This window comes from Nerophis ophidion, linkage group LG09 (genome assembly GCF_033978795.1).
Source record: "Nerophis ophidion isolate RoL-2023_Sa linkage group LG09, RoL_Noph_v1.0, whole genome shotgun sequence".
In the NCBI taxonomy this organism is placed as follows: Eukaryota; Metazoa; Chordata; class Actinopteri; order Syngnathiformes; family Syngnathidae; genus Nerophis; species Nerophis ophidion.
In genome coordinates this window covers 20,048,198-20,061,527 of record NC_084619.1, presented here as the reverse complement: position 1 = coordinate 20,061,527, position 13,330 = coordinate 20,048,198, and the positions used below count along the sequence as shown (strand labels likewise).

Sequence of the window (13,330 nt, the reverse complement as noted above, 5' to 3'; positions counted from 1 at the left end):
TGGGAAAGTCGATTGACAGGAAACAATAGCATCATGAGTGGTGATAGGTATTTGTATGGATGGATGGAGGGATAGATAGATAGATAGATAGATAGATAGATAGATGGATAGATAAATGGATAGCTAATCCTCTCTCTCTCGCTCTCTCTCTCTTTCTCTCTCTCTCTCTCTCCGTCCCTCTTTCTCTCTGTCTCTCTCTCTCTCCATCTTCCTCCTCTCGGCGTGCACTGAACTTGCATGCACTTGTTCAGTCTTCATTGGGATGAAGAGGAGGAGGAGGATGCCACGTGATTGGCCAGGCGGGAGCTGCTAGTCCTGCTCCTTGTGTCTCCTTGTTTACACCTGGCGGGCTGGAAACGAGTCCAGAGTGCCTCCGGTAGACTCGGGCATCCAGCCTGCTTCCAACAGGGCTATTTGTCGAGCGCGAATTAATCTTTTTGATGTCATTTTGCTCTCCTTTTTTAGACTATTTTATCAGTTAACTTAGCTCAAACTTTTTTGATTACTTTTTTTTTTATTTTTTTTACCGCTGTTATTTTAAAGACGCTAACTTATAGCCGCAGCCTGGATAACTAACGTCACGTTTTCTTTGTAAAGTTCCTTGGAGGAGAAATTACACCAGACTGTCACTTAATGGTTGGATTGGACTCTGCTTCTTGCTATTTTGTGAACAGATATATCGCATTTCCGGAGAAGAAACACTTATTTGTGTATGCGAACACCCCCACGGACGCTTTGCGGCAGTGTAGCCGGAAAAGATGCTCTCTTTTCGAATGCAGCGTGGACAAGCTGGCGGTCCTGTTGTGCTTCTGCTCCTGCTCGGGGGATATGTCGTGTGTGATACCGGTAAGTTCAGAAAATATATACAAATAATTATTTATTACTAGTAGTAGTGGTGGTGAGCATTGGCAACAATTTAAAAAGTTAACATGAGCATTTTTTTACGAGATAATAGTACTAATTCAGACACTCTTCCTTTTTGGACAATCTTCAAATCCAACTTACCCACTGCAAAGTGACTAAGGTTCTCCCTAAAATATAAAAAACACTATATAAAGTCTGCGATAAGGTGGGGACTTGTCCAGGGTGTACACCGCCTTCCGCCCAATTGTAGCTGAGATAGGCACCAGCGCCCCCAAAGGGAATAAGCGGCAGAAAATGGATGGATGGATGGAGTATATAAAGTGTTTTGGATTTAGGGTAGTTGCTCTTTTAAAGACATGGGTACTGTAATTAAAGTTAAAGTACCTCTAGGTGTGGTGAAAACACCCTCTGCATCTGCCCCTTGTTCCACCCCCTGGGAGGTGAGGGGAGCCGTGAGCAGCAGCGGTGGCCACACTCAGGAATCATTTTGGTGATTTAACCCCCAATTCCAACCCTTGATGCTGAGTGCCAAGTAGGGAGGTAATGGGTCCCATTTTTATAGTCTATTCTACTTGGAAAATCAACAAATCCAACTTACCCACCACAAAGTGACTAAAGTTCTCCCTAAAATAAACAAAAACATTATATAAGGTATTTTGGATTCAGGTGACTTGCTCTTTTAAAGACACGAGCACTGTAATTAAAGTTAAACTACCTCTAGGTGTCGTAAAATTACCCTCTGCAATTGACCCATCCTCTTGCTCCACCCCCTGGGAGGTGAGGGGAGCCGTGAGCAGCAGCGGTGGCCATGCTCGGGAATCATTTTGGTGATTTAACCCCCAATTCTAACCCTTGATGCTGAGTACCAAGCAGGGAGGTAATGGGTGCCATTTTTATAGTCTATTCTACTTGGAAAATCAACAAATCCAATTTACCTACTGCAAAGTGACTAAAGTTCTCCCTAAAATAAACAAAAACATTATATAAAGTGTTTTGAATTCAGGTGACTTGCTCTTTTAAAGACATGAGTACTGTAATTAAAGTTAAAGTACCTCTTGGTGTGGTAAAATTACTCTCTGCAATTGACCCATCCTCTTGCTCCACCCCCTGGGAGGTGAGGGGAGCCGTGAGCAGCAGCGGTGGCCACACTCGGGAATCATTTTGGTAATTTAACCCCCAATTCCAACCCTTGATGCTGAGTGCCTAGCAGGGAGGTAATGGGTGCCATTTTTATAGTCTATTCTACTTGGAAAATCAACAAATCCAACTTACCCACTGCAAAGTGACTAAAGTTCTCCCTAAAATAAACAAAAACATTATATAAAGTGTTTTGGATTCAGGTGACTTGCTCTTTTAAAGACATGAGTACTGTAGTTAAAGTACCACTAGGTGTGGTGAAATTACCCTCTGAATTTGACCCATCCCCTTGTTCCACCACCTGGGAGGTGAGGGGAGCAGTGAGCAGCAGCGGTGACCCTGCTCGGGAATCATTTGTGGTGATTTCCCCCCCAATTCCAACCCTTGATGCAGAGTACCAAGCATGGAGGTAATGGGTCCCATTTTTGTAGTCTTTGGTAGGACTCAACCGGGGTTTAATCTCACGACCTACCGATCTCAGGGCGGACACTTTAACCACAAGTAAATTCACTGAGCCGCTCACACATGATTATGTTGAGGCAGCAACCAGCTCTAATGGAGATGCTTCACTTGGCACAAAGGTCATAGGTCACTGTGGATGAGCTAATGGGACTTAGACAACTGAGGTGGCAGCGGTCATCTCCTATGTTGGAGCCTGGACGTTCCCTCTCTCCCTTGCTTTTGTCGGACTGCAACATGAAACAGAAAAATCCCGGGGTTTAGTGGATTAAGATTGCTTTACAGTGAGGAGGGAAAAAAAGAACAATCAAGAAGATTTACCAAAAAGACCGCTGAAATGAACACAGTGTGCAAAGTTTACTTTTGACATTTATGATTGCAGTAATATGACACATGGATTGTCTCTACAGGTTTGTGGTCAGTCCTGACCCCTCCCTGTCAGGAACAATACACGTGTGTGTGTGTGCGTGTATTATTCTCTGAGCAGGCGGCGCAGAAAAGCAGCTTACGTTTATTAAAATTGTAGACCGCTCTGAAATCTTCACATGAGAATTGTTGATATTAAGCGTGGGGTATTGCAGGGAGGTCCTGTTAGGGGAGCAGAGCTGGGAGGAGGGGGGACACCAAGGGGGACAAAAGATCAGTGTACCTCAATTTGTGACTATAGGAGAGACAGAAACAGAGATATATTGTGTTTGTTTCACATTCCTACAGTTGTTTTTCAGTGTTTACATACTCATTAAGTACTTGTGTGCTATTAGTGTTATTTTTACTGAGCTGGCATGTGGGAGGTGTGTTTGCGCTGTTTTTTCAACACAACGGGGTAAATGTCGGTATGACCCTGGGGGACTAAGGGTTCAAGACAGGAGGAGAGCAAAGTATGTACTGTAGGTGGCAGTTAAGTGTGCAACGTTGGAGTCTGTATCATGTCAGGCATTTCATTGAAAGGCTGGGTGAATGTTCCTGACAGGTGTGGTAATCTCATTCTGATCAACTGTGCAGCAGATTATTTGTTTGTGTTTCTTTCACCACAAATCTGCATGAACAGTTAGTTTGTTAGATGGAGAGATACAATAGAACATTATGGATGCCATGTAATGTCTTTTATAGGAAACATTTTGTATATACAGTACTGTATATATTTGTATAAATACAGTGTTTATACAGCTGTGGTTCTTTAATAATTAAAGAGCTTCTTAACTTTAAACTTGAATAAAGTAGCTTTAAAGGACACAATTGTGATGTCCGACTAGATTAAAGTGTCAACTGAAACTGCAGTCAACAGGTAACTCAGTACGTTGGGCAATAAAGCCACAAAAGAAATCTCTTTGGGCTAAGCTTCAACCAGAGTGGTTCGTCAGGCTGGTCCCGTCAGTGTTGACGAGACACAAGCACGTTCTGTCCCGAGGCAATGCATTAGTTTTATGGCCATCAGGCGGCAGGGGATGGGATTGCTGGCCAGCCACTGGCCTCTCTGCTGTATTATTCATACGTGCAAAGTGGTCTTTGTTAATATTTAAAAATGTGCTTATGATGCTCACATTGTGGACAGCAAAGGAGCAAGAAGTGGGAGGGTAACAGCTGCTTGCCTCTCATCGGCACAACTTACCCTCCAAGGGGGGCTACCGGGAGTTGTGAAGGATTTTAGGGTACCAATTGGCTTTTAAAGACAAGATGAAAGAGTGGCTGTTCTAACAAGTGTGCCAATTGCACCAACACTACAGTGGAACCTCCACGGCTGAACACGATTTGTTCTGGATCAAAGATGTACTATTTGGAAACAATTTAGATTAAACACACGTCAATGTTGTAGGTACAATTTTAACATTCTTAATGGTCGTTGTAACATAATGGGACTATAAACTCTTTAATTTTTGGAATTCAATGACTTCAATGAAGCAGTGTGTAATAAAAGTCTTTCTTTAGTCATGTTTTATCTTTTGCACTTAATTAGTGCTGAAACTATAAAATCTGTTTGGGTAAAAGCTTTGATTCATATATGCTGTTGCTTCGATTATTATTTTAATGAGTGTAACTAATTAAAAATGGAAAAAATCCAGACTGCTTGGAGTGCCCGGAACTTTAAATATGCAAACATAGTTTACACACGGCCGCTGTAATAGAGCGCACATGCTGTGTTGGCCCTGCGATGAGGTGGCGACTTGTCCAGGGTGTACCCTGCCTTCCGCCCGATTGTAGCTGAGATAGGCGCCAGCGCCCCCCGCTACCCCAAAAGGGAATAAGCGGTAGAAAATGAATGGATGGATGATGATCTTGCTGGCAGCGAACAGAGCAGTTTTTACATTTTTATTTTTGCATACATTTTAAAATTTCAATTTCAATGTTGACGATGTGGATGTATTAGAAAAAATATGTAAGTAGTAATGTGTTTATCTATTAAAAAAAATTTCCTAAAATACGCATCGAGGCTACAAAGTGTGTTTGGTCCGATTAATCAAACTAATTAATTCGTAGTCATTTACAGCATTTAAACGCTCTTCTCCGTTACTGCTGTGAGATGACTCCTGGTTTTATGTGGTATCATCACCATTTAGAATGAAACTGAAATAGTCACTTAAGTCTGAATTCCGGGAAAAGGAACCTCAGTATTGATGATAAATAATGCAAAACCGATTAATCTGTTCAAGACACGTAGGAATATTAACACAAAACACATGGTATAGATAGATAGTACTTTATTGATTCCTTCTGGAGAGATCCCTCTGGAAAATTAAAATGATTATAGTTTTACATGCAGAAAGCAACACACAATCCACATCAATGACAAATTGATCAAATAACTTAATTATCCTAAATAAATGAAAATAAAATGGACTCTCAATTTTTGTTAGCAAAAATTGCACCAAAATAAATATTGTACATCTTGAAGTTTCCCCAGTTAGAAAATCCTGGTAAATTTTTGGGGTTTTTTTCTTCTCCCTGTCAACCAACATTAATTCGGCAGACTGGCTTGTTTTTTGTGTTAACAGGCTAATGTTGCTCATTCGGTTTGAAGTCAAAATATTCCCACTACGGGAAATTTGGCTTTGCAATCATCTTTTTTCCTCCTAATTTTTGTTACCTTGTGGTGCTTCTCAGTGACTAGCGATGCTTTGTCGCTGTGGGAAGCCAGTAGTCCCACCTTTACAAAAATTGTGAATGACTGACAAGAGGATTCATTTCCTCTATTTAATTCTGCTATTGAACGAACATGCTCAGGAGCTGAGAGCGATGCACAACGTGAACCTTCTTGCACCCTGTTTGGAAGCAAGAAAAGAAGAAAACACACTCAAACATGGCAATTTATCGATGCTGGCCAAGTTATCGAGTGTATTTACATTTAGCGTTCAATTAATAGACTTATTGATTATCAACCCAGGCCTAGTATTGGCCCCATGGTGACTTATTTTGTTGGTGTAGTCAATAAAAAAAAAGCTCAAAGTGTTGGTCACCAAGATTTGGTCACTCAGTTTCACGGAATGAAACAGTGGCAGACAGAACTAGTTTTTTCGAAGTAATGTTTGGCCATACAATAATCAAAATGATATTCAAAAACTGGGGGCAATTTTTTTGTCAAAAACCGAATAATTTGAAAAGCGGTCGAAACGAAGACCCAGGTGTCCCTGTGTATTCTAAACGTTACCATGATTGATACTGGTACTGCAAAACATCCAAGAGTAAACTCTTTGATGCTGGTGGCCTATGCTAATTTATTTAGATATGTTGATGTCACACATGATGAAAGATCCACTTTAAAGTTTTTGTACGACTTACTGAAAATTTTGCTCTGATCCAAATTGCTCTACTTTAGGTGCCTTTGAATTTGGAGGTTCCACTTTGTATAAGTAGAGCGGGATTCCAGCTGAAATTGCAGATGGATAAGAGATGAATCTATGGTGAGATAAGGTGATTCTCAGAGCTTGGCTTTTAAATATCCTTCAAAAGAGAAGAATATTCTGTAGCCATGCCATTCGAGCATCATTAAACCTCTGGCACAGACTGAAGAATGAGGCTATGAGGAGGAGGAGAATGAGAATTAGAATGAGAATGAGAAAAATCAATCAATCAATCAATGTTTACAAAAGGGAAAGAAAGTGATGTGCAGTAAGACTAGCTCTAGAACTTGGAAAGCAGCAGACGAACCGAACGTTTTGACAGAAGAAGGATATTGTCAGGAGAACGGGGAGGCCCAGAGCTGAACGTGAAAGAGACATCCACAAATCCCCCAGGGTGATGTTTTTATTAAGGCTCTTATCGATGGAGAGAGCTCACAGTATAAGAGTAGACATGTTTAATGCTTTGCCAATATTGTGCATGTTAGGAAGGAACATAAATTTGCCGCAAATAGCGAGGGCTCTGTAGAAGGAGCAAAAGAGCGAGGTAAATGGAGGAGGACGCTGACAATGAAGAATTGAGAGAGGAGTGAGCAGCAGAGGAGCGTTTCGCAGAGCCGGACAGACTTGAATAGTCTCTTGCGCCTGAGAGCCTTCGTTTTAAGGATTGCTCCAGAGCTGGAACATTTGAGTTTAATCAAAACACTGACATCCTTTGATGATTTGATTGGGCAAATATTTGTAATTAATGTGTTATGTTTGTGACTTACAGAAAGTATTTGTTACAATCCTTGGGAATGCCAATGCATGGAGGAGAGTTGGATAGGTGGGGCTGGGGGAATTTCGGTGGCAGATGGGAGCGGAGTGCCTGCTAGGCCAGCATGACAGGGTCCCCCACTGCCCTTCTATCATGCCCTGTGGGGGAGATGGGTGGGGCAGACAGGGAAATGGGAAGAAAACCTCTGTGGGGTTCTATTGTGCTTTAGATGAATAGGAGACTCCGTAGGGCTTTTTCTGCCCCTTTGTGTGGGGTGAAGGGGACGGCAGGAGAACACACACACACACACACACACACACACACACACACACACACACACACACACTCAGAACTCTTTCACAAGTTCCACATGACCAATGTGTGAGATATGGTTTCTACTGTATTGCATAAACCACTCAAACACACCTGCATGCTTAAATGAAAATATGATTTTGCTTATTAAGATATAAACGCATGACTCGTTAACATCTGACCTAAAAAAGACAGTGCGCTGACTCTTTTGAAGAAGTTGAATTTGTGTGCGTTAATGTGGAAGACCTGCTGGTGCACTCTGGAGCAAGTGTAGGAATTTTCATTTAAGATCCCAGCAGCACTCTGCGCATCGTGACCAATAGGATAAGGACTCACTACGGGGGGCCATGATCCTGAGCCTTCCCAGAGATGGGCTCATACACACACAGCCTTGGTGAGATCCATAGATCAGAGGCCCTGTCAGCACTTGATTGGCTGGTCCTGTGGTCCAGGGCTCGGCGTGTGTCCTCGTCCTAAACAGTTCTTTCAAGCCATGCAGATTTCTTATCTTCTTAGCTTTAGAGGCGTTTTTGTCTTCAAGAAGCAGCCACAGCCAAGTTCACGCTGAGCTTAGGCCCAAGTCAATCTGTTAATGCTCGTGTTTGTGCCTGTTTGTATGCAAGTCTGTCTGGAGCCATGGCTTAACCACAGAGCAACTCCGTTTAAAGCATGTTAATAGGATACTCTGCAGCAGGAGAGCAAATGTGCTGCATTCAGAACGCAGATGAGACTGACACAAACATGTTAATGTAGTTTTTCAAGTCTTTTAAATCTCAAAGCTACCTTTTACCACCTCCACATTAATAAATGGCCTCCACTCATCCCCCATTTCCTCTTCCTCCCATCCCTTGATGGTCTCATCAAGAGTATTTATAGCTTTACAGTCTCATATATACCAATCTCTGTCATATCTCGTTCACACCATCATTTTTTTTACCCAGTCAGCTCCCTGTCAGAGTTTGGGTATTGGGGTTTAAAAGGGACCGTGAAGAATCCCATTTCTCTGAGTGTAACGCTTATTAGGGTCCCAGCTGCCCTCGGGGTGCTGCCGAATATGGGAGGGTGTTTGAGTTGCCGGGGGTCGGTAAGACACGGGTGTTAGGGAAGAGCTTTGTCATGAGTGGAAGTGGATGTGGAGGTGGGAAAGGAGCTCTTAACGTTGCAGAGCACACACTGAGCAGCTGGTGTGTCCAAAGTAGGGGAATGACACGAAGACCTCCCAGGAGTGACAAGCATATGAGTGCATATCTTCAGCTGAGAGGACACAAATGATCCTGCATCCCTCCATGTGTATGTGTGCGCGCATGAATGCTTGGCAGCTAGGCAACAGCATGACTTTCAAAACAACTTACAATCCCCCCCCCCCCCCCCCCCCCATACACACACACACACACACACACATACACACTCCCTTGTGTTTTTACATCGAGGCAAATGATACTTTACCGTCTGTGAGTGGGCGTGCCTGATTGGCTGCCTGTGCTGCAGTAATATTTGGTATGGTGACTGAGGTAGAGTTAAAGCTATGTGGTTCTTCATTGTTCAACGTGCCTGTCGCTAACGGCGCATTGATTGGCCATTTATTCTGAAGTCAAAAGCCATCACCTAAATCTTTTCTTCAGGCAAAGTCACTCATGATTCTGTATTATAAGAAAGGGAAATAAGTGATTCCAGGTATCTAACATTCTTAATATCTGGGGTAAATTTTTCAGTTTTTGTCTTACTTAGCCAATGTTTCTGCCACATCTCCTTGTTCCCCCTCTGCTGTGTGAGGCAACGAAGCTCACACTGTCAGAAGTGCTACTGACAGTTTGGTTATATTTGGGTTTTCCTGTGTTTGGAATCACTTCCTGTCCTGGTGCTCTTGTTTTCTTTTCAGTGTTTCCTGTTTGGTCCCTGTTTTTTGCAGCACCTTCACTTTCTGTTCCATGTCCTGTCAGCATGTCCTTGTTTATTTAATTAGTTCTATTTAGTTCCACCTGGGTCCCTCCTTCACTGTTGGATCATTCTTGCTCTTCCTTTCGAGACCAATGCTTCGTGTGCTGTTTTGGGTTCCCCGCCTCTTTGTAGGAATAAATTGTGTTTTACTTGCATTCCGCCTGCCGTTCTCTGCATCCTTGGGGTCACGCCATGACACACACGTTCGCATTGAGCAATAAGGAGGGGATTTTTAATCTATCAATTATTGAATTTCGTGAATAGCAAGGAACTGATCACCCTATCTCTCCCTTAGAGATAGGGTGAGAAGCTCTGCCATCCGGAAGGAACTCAAAATAAAGCCGCTGCTTCTTCACATCGAGAGGAGCTAGATGAGGTGGTTCGGGCATCTGGTCAGGATGCCACCCGAATGCCTCCTTAGGGAGGTGTTTAGGGCACGTCCAACCGGTAGGAGGCCACGGGGAAGACCCAGGACACGTTGGGAAGACTATGTCTCCCGGCTGGCCTGGGAACGCCTCGGGATCCCCCGGGAAGAGCTAGACGAAGTGGCTGGGGAGAGGGAAGTCTGGGCTTCCATGCTTAGGCTGCTGCCCCCGCAACCCGACCTCGGCTAAGCGGAAGAAGATGGATGGATGGATGATTGTTGATAATAAATAAATGGGTTGTACTTGTATAGCGCTTTTCTACCTTCAAGGTACTCAAAGCGCTTTGACACTACTTCCACATTTACCCATTCACACACACATTCACACACTGATGGAGGGATCTGCCATGCAAGGCGCCAACCAGCACTCATCAGGAGCAAGGGTGAAGTGTCTTGCTCAGGACACAACGGACGAAACGAGGTTGGTACTAGGTGGGATTTGAACCAGGGACCCTCGAGTTGCGCACGGCCACTCTCCCACTGCGCCACGCCGTCCCCAATGATTGATGGTGTCAAAGTTGAGCTGTACATCCTTGCAGACATGTGCTTTGTCTGGAAACTTCTCTAGACAGCCTTATACTGCTCTAGGAGTGTATTGATATGTACATTTCAAATCACGGTCATCGTGACCAAAATTATCACGGTTATCATTATTATTGCGGTATTGTTGAATGTGCTCAAAAAGTACATATACACATGGAAATCTTTTGATAAGATATTTTTTAAATGACTGAATCCCAGGCTCGGGATCTTTCTGTGTGGAGTTATAATGTACTCCCCTTGGCTACGTGGGTTCCCTCCGGGTACTCCGGTTTCCTCCAACCACCAAAAACATGCACTTGGGGATAAGTTGATTGGCAACACTAAATTGTCCCTAGTGTGTGAGTGTGAATGCTGTCTGTCTATCTGTGTTGGCCCTGCAATGAGGTAGAGACTTGTTCAGGGTGTACACCGCCTTCCGCCCGAATTCAGCTAAGATAGGCTCCAGCGCCCCTCGCGACTCCGAACGGGACAAGCGGTAGTAAATGGATGGATGGATGGATGAAAGAAATAGACACAATGTTAGAAAACCCACTAATGTGCATGTTTTGTGTTTCACGGATAGTTTTTTAGTCTGAGTATTTTATCTCTTTTAATGGGTAAGCTTTTATTGTTTAAAATATTGGTTTGTATTAGCGCTTTAAGAATATTTAAAAGAAAAGTGCGTAACAAGTAACATCTAATATTTTTACGGCCGAGCAGTCAAGGCATGGACTTTGTAATTGTATTGTAATTGTATCTTGTATTATTTTTGTCCCACTTTGATTGCAATTTTGAGGCCCTGTAAATGCACCAAAACTCCCCAATTTTTCGCGTCTGGTCCGGAGAAAAATATTCATGCTCTGGGGTAACTAAACCCGAAATTCCAGAATGTACCCTAGGGGCCTCTTGAAAATTAGAAACAAAAAGCCCCTGCCACCAGATTCACATATTGTCATGAAATTCGCTGGAGACGGTTGTACTTCAACAAAAACCTTCTAGGGACTTTGACCAAATGAGCTGTGTTTAAAATGACAAATACTAAAGGGATAGGAGATGATAAACTGCAAAGGAATTTACACATAAGATGCGGGCGTGGTAATGCCCAAACTAGTGTTCACCACAAAACATTACACATTTGTAACTCATCTCCACAAATTCAGATCTTAATCATAATAGTTACAAATTATAGGCCTGGGCGATGTGGCTTAAAAATAAAATCCCCGATTTGTTCACAAAAAATGAGATTTTTTTCCCTACATTCTAAAGAAATTGGATCAAAAACTAGTAGTTTGAAATGACACTTCATACACTGCAGCTTACTCTTAGCAAAATTCAATTTTTTTATAATGTTGTTCTTTTTAGACCAGATATAAATTTTACTTTTTATGAAATCCTTTTCAAATAATTAAATTAAATTCCCTTGGGAAGAAATACATCTGCTTGAATAGAATAACTCTGTTAACAAAAAGTTGCACATTTTGCATGCAAATAAACAGTCCCCAAAGTGTAAACTTCTGTTTTGAATAACATACTTCTTGTAAATAAAAATGTACTATTATACACTCTATCCAAATAAATAATGAAGTAAAATATTGAGAGGATTGAAGTTTGTTTCAGTAAGTACAAAGTAAAGTAAATACAGCCTTTTTCATTTACACATCTTGGTGGTGTGCAGAGCTTTAGTAGATCGCTCTACACTTTGTGCTTCTTTCTCATCATACGCTTTTGTACATGGCATTATCATCCATACATTGTGTAAATCAGGGGTGTCCAAACTTTATCCACTGAGGGCCGCACACTGAAAAATCAAAGCAAGCGGGGGCCATTTTGATATTTTTTTATTTTTAAAAAACAATAAAATATATGTATAAAAAATATACATGTCGGCCTCCACTCAGGCTTGATCCCAAGGACCCCAAAGGGTTTCGGTCAAAAAAATATAAAAAATGTGTCATTATTCAGTATTATTATTTTAATTATTATTGAAGTTTAAAATCGCTAAATCAATATTAGGTCTATCTGTCAATATAATAATTTCAAAGATTTAAGTTGTATGTTCTTTTTGTCTCAAAAAACTCATTTTTTTTAATGGAAAAAACACAAAATATGAAATATTTTCACCCAATATTTTTTTTTAAATATTTGAGATGATATAATAATTGGAGCCTTAAAAAGGTCAATAACTCATAACACCATTGATTTTAATTCATTATTATATTTTGAGCAATGACACTTAAAAACAAATCACACTAGAATGATTGGGGATCCAAAAGGGTTCTACTCATTAAAGTGTTAGAAAATGAATTATACATTTTTTTTTACTGTTTATTTTCAACACAATAATCTCGAGATCAACTTCAGATCTATCCGTGAATTATAAGTTTTATTGTTGTTTATGTTTTTAGTTTGTTCATTTTAGGCCCTTCTATAAAAAAAACAGCTCAGTTTTTTATATGGCAAACACAAAATATGCAACATTTCCCCCAAAAAATATCTCAAAGTGGAAAATTTAACGTGACGTAATTGGAGCCTTGAATAGGTCAATAATTCATAATGACATTGGTTTTGATTCATTATTATATTTTAAAGAAAGAAGCTTGGCTTTATACAGGTTATGGAATGTAAATGAAGTATTGTTGATGGTTTTTAAATAGATTTTAAAAGCAATTTAGAGGTAGAATTGATTGCTTCCATTAGCTGCATCGCTAGCCACCAAGAACACACAGATTTCTGCATGTTAGAATGCAAAATAAAACTATCATCTTCTTTTTCTTTTGTAGGGCTTGTGAACGATTGGCAAAATTCCCAAAAAATGTGCAGTTCCCCTTTAACAACCACATTTTTTAGATAGTTTTAAATAAAAACGGTAATACTAATCGTCCAGACTTTTCCAGAGATAAGCATTAATACCATTTATTGTTACATCCCTATTCTGCTCAAAACAACACTGGCATCGTAAAACAACAATTAATTGATTATTCAGCGGATACTTTTCCCCATGGTTGATTAAGGGAATGTCGCTTAAAGCCTCACTTAAATTTTCATTAAAAAAAGGACACATTTTGCCTAGGAACCAGACTTAGA

The 13,330-nt window shown here is 41.2% G+C and overlaps 1 protein-coding gene and 1 long non-coding RNA gene across 8 annotated transcripts in view; one reads left to right on the top strand and one right to left on the bottom strand.

The window, feature by feature from the left end:
* unc5b (unc-5 netrin receptor B) overlaps positions 1–13,330 on the top strand; it is a 132,478-nt gene that overhangs the window by 5,908 nt on the left and 113,240 nt on the right. For 3 of the 7 annotated variants that reach the window (XM_061910504.1, XM_061910502.1, XM_061910503.1), the window contains exon 2: positions 675–846. The exons of 1 other annotated variant lie outside the window; for it this stretch is intronic. In XM_061910504.1, coding sequence (XP_061766488.1) covers positions 759–846 — 88 coding nt within the window. In that variant the 5' untranslated portion in view covers positions 675–758. Of the gene's footprint in view, positions 1–217; positions 847–13,330 lie in introns of those variants that run through there. 3 more of the 7 variants (XM_061910505.1, XM_061910508.1, XM_061910501.1) reach the window with 1 other exon arrangement.
* LOC133558777 (uncharacterized) overlaps positions 2,335–13,330 on the bottom strand; it is a 28,324-nt gene continuing 17,328 nt past the window's right edge. Inside the window, exon 4 of the long non-coding RNA XR_009807985.1 lies at positions 2,335–2,690. This is a non-coding gene — a long non-coding RNA (uncharacterized LOC133558777). The remainder of the gene's footprint in view (positions 2,691–13,330) is intronic.